Genomic DNA, 6,000 nt, shown 5'->3' with positions numbered 1-6,000 from the left:
CTGTGCTGCTAGTGTTCAAAGTTACAAGGCGGTAGATTGAAACAACACAGACGTTTTATTTGCCAGTATCAGACAGATCGAGGACATCGCATTAAAGAACGACAGGTAATATTTCTATACAACATCTATATTAATATATAAGTGGAAAAATAGCAACTGAAAGCAAGCTATGAAAGTAAATTACTGAACGTTAATTGTTAGTTAAAACCATAGGTTAAAAACCCAGATCAGTGGACCACAGACCCATTTTGAGAATTAAAGTCACCATGAAACTAAAGTACACAATTCTTACTTTTTAATGGAATATTGCATTATTTATAATACACGGTTGTGCACAACATTAAAAAAAAAAGTGCCCTGCTGATGATGTGCTTACTGGCACAAGGGCAGGAGAATGATGCAATCAATTTCTTAAATCAAGTCCCTGCCTACATTTTCTTGTTGAAGAAATTTTATTTTAATATAGATCACAATAAAGGGAAAAAAAGTAGGCATACACCTATATGATAATTTTGGCCAATACCAATAACCTATAATTCTTTATATTTGAAAGCTGATAACCGATATATTGGCAGATAAATCTAAATCAATTTTTTTAAAGCATGATTAAAAAAACAAAAGGCTCACAATTAAAACACATTTGTAATGTCCTAATTATAATTTTATATAGTGTATATGACAGACTTGGGCTTCACGTTGCAATTAAAGGTACAATATGTAGGATTTTTTGCAGTAAAATATTCAAAAACCACCAGGCCAGTGTTATATATTTTGTTCAGTTGAGTTCTTACAGTATTCCAAATGTTTCCAATTATTTGTAAATTGTGAGAATTTATATTTTAACCCAGGAACCTGGGGGTTTGGGGGAGTTGTCAAATGCTTTATATCTGCGTTACCCTCGGTTTGCGGTTTTATTCTGCAGAAACGCTTTACTCGTAGTTTGAGCAAAGAATCTTGGGACATGTGGTCTTCACCTCACAGCTGGTGGAAATCGGGTTAGGACTCGGGCAGTGCCTCAAACTATGCCTTTGTTTTGAATACGTGCCCTCTAGCAGACGTAAAAGTTATTTGTTAAAGTTATATAGTGTAGCTTTAAATGTATTTTCCTTTTTGAAGTGATTTTAATCATATTTCAAGCAATTTAAAACCATATTGTTGAACAGTGCACATCTGAAGTGTCTCAGCTGAAGGAAATAATCCATTATTTATCGGCTTTAATATATCGGCCAAAGATACGGTGTATCCGGGTATGTATGTCAGGATGTCCGCGGCTCTTGGTCTTCATTCTACACAGCTCAACTCATTCTATAATATCCCCTTAACTGTCACCCCCCTTTTTGAGAATAGTCATGAAAATGCACTATCCAAACTTAAAGTGCTGTAATTCATGAATGCTTTGGAATATAGACTTAAGTTTGGTCTTGATTTAAAGATGACAATCAGCAGATTATTGAAGTGATTATCTGAAGTGAAAGCATTTCAAAATATTAAATTATAGAAAAGTTATGGAAGTTTACATTTATTGAAAATGAAAAATACAGTACTAAATATTATTTATTTTATATAAAATAAATATTTTACAAAAAAATGTTTACTCTAAAATTACTATGAAATCAAAGCCATATGTCTAACCAAATTGTGTTCCAAATTTGAAGTTGATATCACAAAAATTGAAGTCCCCATGAAATTTTGTTTAGACGCTATACCAAAAATAGCCACCGGGTGTCATTCAATTTCCATTGATTGTTTATTTGATGTATTGTCCTGTAAATTTCTGTCCAAATATCACTTCCATCATAAAATAGTCACCAAATATGGAACAGTGAGACTCAGACCTTTCAAATGATATGTTTTGTCAAGAAATTATGTGTTTTATCAAGATAAGAAAAGATTTTCATTACAAAGTAGTTAAAGGTTACAACTGCTGTTATGATGTAAAAAATTTTTTTTTGAGGGGCACTCTCGTCATAAATGACTATTTTACTGTTATCATGTAATTTTTATCATAAAACAATGGACACGTATCTCTTCAGGAGTGTTAGACCTTTCCAACAATATATAGTTTGTCATGATTACATTAGGATTTAAGTGAAATATAATGAAGTAAACGTAGGCGTCCCATATACGGGACGGTGACAGTTAAGGGGTAACCAATACTGTCACATTTTTTAATTTGTTTTACAGTTTTTATAGAGGTACATGACTCAGATGTAATTAAGTCATTTTATTTAAAATAAGAAACCTGTTCAAACATACATAATACAAACAAAAAACAGTGCTTATACTTGGTACAGTAATCATTTAACCATCAGTCTGTGTTATTACACTGTTTTCATTACAATGGTAAAGTGTACATTTCTTTCTTTGCTGCAAATATGTCAATCTACACGAGCCAACCTCTACCTGTTCGCTATCAGTATCGTTCAACTACTGGTTTATTATGTTAACTTCATGAACGACATGCACCATTTCATTCAATTCGTTCATGAACTAGATCTCTCATTGAGACTCAAAAGTATCTCGGTCAGTAAAAGGCATATTTGTTCACTGAATTCAACAAATCACATGCTCTGTCACATCTTATACTTGAAACGCTATTGGCTGAGATTTTGTCATTCTTTGAGTATTTATTAGTAATACAGTTGAAATTAGTATGTTGATTGACGGTGTGAGCCCCTACATTTTCTGGTTGTGCCCTTAATTTTCATTTGGGGACCACTGCTCCTAGTAAAAAATGTTAATCTGGAGCCCTGCAACTGGTATTGGTTCATAATCTCTTATTCCCCTAACAACACCTTCAGGGGTCTAGAGCTTTTGGCAGCAAAAGTGGGACCAACATAATATTAGAAAGGTGGTCAAAATGCTATGTCCTGTATAACAAAATGTTGGATTCTAGTTTTTTAATAAATAAAATTAACTCCTGGGACATGAAGATGCTGTATCTGAATAAACCCTTTGATTTATTAGGCTTTATTGTTTGTTTTAATGCCATCAGGTCTGGAATCACGTATGAATCCCTGGGACCCTGTTACATACGCAGTGACACCTGCTGCTAAGATTTTAGCCAGATGTGTGACATCAGGCATTATGACTCAGGTAATCTAAGAGAAGATTATTTTTTGACATTGATTATAGAATGTTCTGGTGGTTAATGTTTTGTATTTGTGTTATGAATCTTATAGGAGGAGCTCGATGCTCTCCCACAGGATTCAGAAATCTTCTCCTCGTCTTTAATTGAAGCTGAGCAGCTCAGCAGAATTAGACATGATCTTGATCAGGTTGAAAACAAACTATAGCCATGAAAAAATGTCACGACTTCTCTGATTAAGAAACCCTAAACAACTGAAAAGATTTTCTATTTGTCTTCATGTTGTTTTAGACCAATTTGGATTTAGAGCTTCTGAAGCTGGAAAGAGACGGTGCAGACGTCACTCACAGTCATTACCTCAGTAAGTGTTGGAAACGGAATTGTGCACATTGACATTTCAACATGGAATTTAAGCATTCTCTAGCTCTATACTAGAAGACTTTTTTTTCTAATGAGTTTGCTTTGCTGTAAGGTCAAAGGTTTGCTTCCTTGCAACAGTTCACTTCCCACCTGCAGGAAGTGTTGCGAGAACAGACAATCCTGCGAGAGAGACTCACAAAGCCACTGTGTCAGCAGAACCTGCCCATTCAGGCTGATCTTCACAGGTCAGAGGCTTTTAATGTGCTTTTCGGTTTCGTTTTTAATGCTTTTTGTATTGAAATATTTACTTACATTATTGATGATTGTTTAATGTAATATAAATCTGTGTACAGATATGTGGTAGAGCTCATGGGGATGGTGGTGGAGTTTATTCAGAACTTGGAAATGAAAATTGAGATTGTTCGAGCAATTCCAAACACAGATAGTTATCTGAGTAATCTGGTAAGTGTATACATCCTACAGCAGGGGTCCCCAAACTACGGCCCACCCCCACATTTGGACCGGCCCTCTGAACAATGCCAATTTTATATCTGTATTTGATTATAAAGGTTGGCTTTCAAACTAAAATTTCCCTTAGTTTCCTTAACTATTACAATTTCCCTTAGTTATTAACTAAAATATTAACATAGCGTGGCTTAATTATTTGTTAGATTCACCCACCAATAGAATCGTACATTCAATAACGTTTCATCGTGATCGAGCAACTGTGCGCGAGCCAGCAAGAAATTTCAGCTTGCTGTATCTGTGAGCAAACCTTTTCTCGTATGAAACTGATGAAAACTCCGATGAGATCAAGACTCACTGATGAACATTTGCATCAGACTTTAAGACTGGCTGTGACAGGAATGGAACCTGACATCGAACTTCTCACCAGCTAGAAGCAAGCCCACAGTTCACACTGATTAACAATAGGCTATACATAAGTAAGTAAATGTTTTGATTGCAATAGCCTAGTAATGGATATTAAACATTTTTATTATGATAATTATGCTTTTTTAAAAGGCTGTATATCTCTTGTAAAGTAATACTAATTTATCTGTATGGTGCATAAAAAAATAATAAACTAAGCATTAATAAATACATTTAAAATCATAATAAAAACTCCACAATAATAATCACTCTGGCCCATGTATTTTTCTGTGACCGTCCCGGCCCCCCCATTAAAAAAAGGAACAATAATGTGGCCCTTACAGAAAAAACTTTGGGGACCCCTGCTCTACAGTATGTTTTTTCATGAATAAATCAACATGAATGTGGCATGTGCTCATTAGAACTAAAAATACACAGAGCTATGGTGGTTAAATGTTCATATGTGTTATACTTTGAAGCCACTGTCTATATGTGATGTTCTTTACCATGTCATGTTTATATTAATCTAAATCCATATGTTTTCTGTTCAGAACAATGGCAGAACTCAACTGCTGGCTCAGGTCACTGAGGTCGAGAACCTGTACAAGCAAGTTCTCAAGCGACGAGGACATTCACAGACCAACATTAAAGACATGTCTAGTTGATAAAGAATTTCAGAATAAAAATCACCTACTGTTAGTTCAAATACCAGTGGACAGTAATCATTAAAAAAAAAAAAAAATTACAAAATCCTTGACAAGTATAGATTTTTACATTTTGTATTTTTTGTATACATCTAAATATAAGCATTAATATTGTCTTTTTTTCTGTATAATTAATTACTTCCTGACTGCTAAAAAAAAAGTATGTTCTGTATAGTTTGAATGTGTAGTATGAATAAAATCTGGACATTCTTCACTCGCCACATTGTCATTATCATGTGACCTCCCAGCGTCAGTTACGTCGTTTTACTGCCATTCACAAATCCTCTCCTGTGGTCTCATGGAAAAGTTATCGTCCATCGTATAATACATTTTATTTATAAAGCACTTTACATTTTAAATACAAAGTACTACAAAGAGAGGAAAATAAATCAAATAAAAATAACAATAATTATTTAAACATTGAAAGACTTTCTAGACAGGTACGTTTTTAGTCCCGTTTTAAAAATATGAGTTTGTGTAGCCCTCAGATGTTCAGGATGGGCATTCCACAGCCATGGAGCAGCTGCATAGAAGGCTCTGTCCCCAGTGGTGGCTTCTTAATTCAAGGGGGATGGAGCCGATGAGTGTTTGTGGAGCGAAGAGAACGTGCTGAGATCCATGGAGTAATGAGTTCTTTGAGGTAGGCGGGAGCATTGCCATGGATGCACTGATGTGTGAGAAGGAAAACTTTATACTCGATCCGAGCGGAAATAGGAAGCCAATGTAGAGACTGAAGAATTGGTGTGATGTGTTCATATTTACGCACTCTCATCATGATCCTAGCAGTACTGTTTTGTATGAGCTGGAGTTTCTGGTTGCTCTTGCTAGGAATCCCAAAGAGAAGACTGTTACAATAATCCAGTCTCGAGGAGACAAAGGCATGAACACGGTTCTCAGCATCATGAAGGGTGAGTGAGGGACGGAGTCTGGCTATATTCCTGAGGTACCAAAAATATGTTTTGCAAAGATATTTAATGT

General features: G+C 35.1%; 1 protein-coding gene across 1 annotated transcript; it reads left to right on the top strand.

The window, feature by feature from the left end:
* haus2 (HAUS augmin like complex subunit 2) lies at window positions 1–5,229 on the top strand. The gene is made up of 7 exons (XM_067454552.1): window positions 1–105; window positions 2,996–3,096; window positions 3,183–3,278; window positions 3,380–3,449; window positions 3,561–3,693; window positions 3,802–3,910; window positions 4,870–5,229. Exons 2-7 carry the CDS (start codon window positions 3,010–3,012, stop codon window positions 4,981–4,983), a joined length of 609 nt encoding a protein of 202 aa, XP_067310653.1. The 5' UTR covers window positions 1–105; window positions 2,996–3,009; the 3' UTR covers window positions 4,984–5,229.
* Window positions 5,230–6,000: the final 771 nt, after the last annotated feature.

This window comes from Pseudorasbora parva, chromosome 10 (genome assembly GCF_024679245.1).
Source record: "Pseudorasbora parva isolate DD20220531a chromosome 10, ASM2467924v1, whole genome shotgun sequence".
Classification (NCBI taxonomy): Eukaryota; Metazoa; Chordata; class Actinopteri; order Cypriniformes; family Gobionidae; genus Pseudorasbora; species Pseudorasbora parva.
Note: the sequence above shows the minus strand (reverse complement) of the source record. Positions and strands in the feature narration are given on the sequence as shown.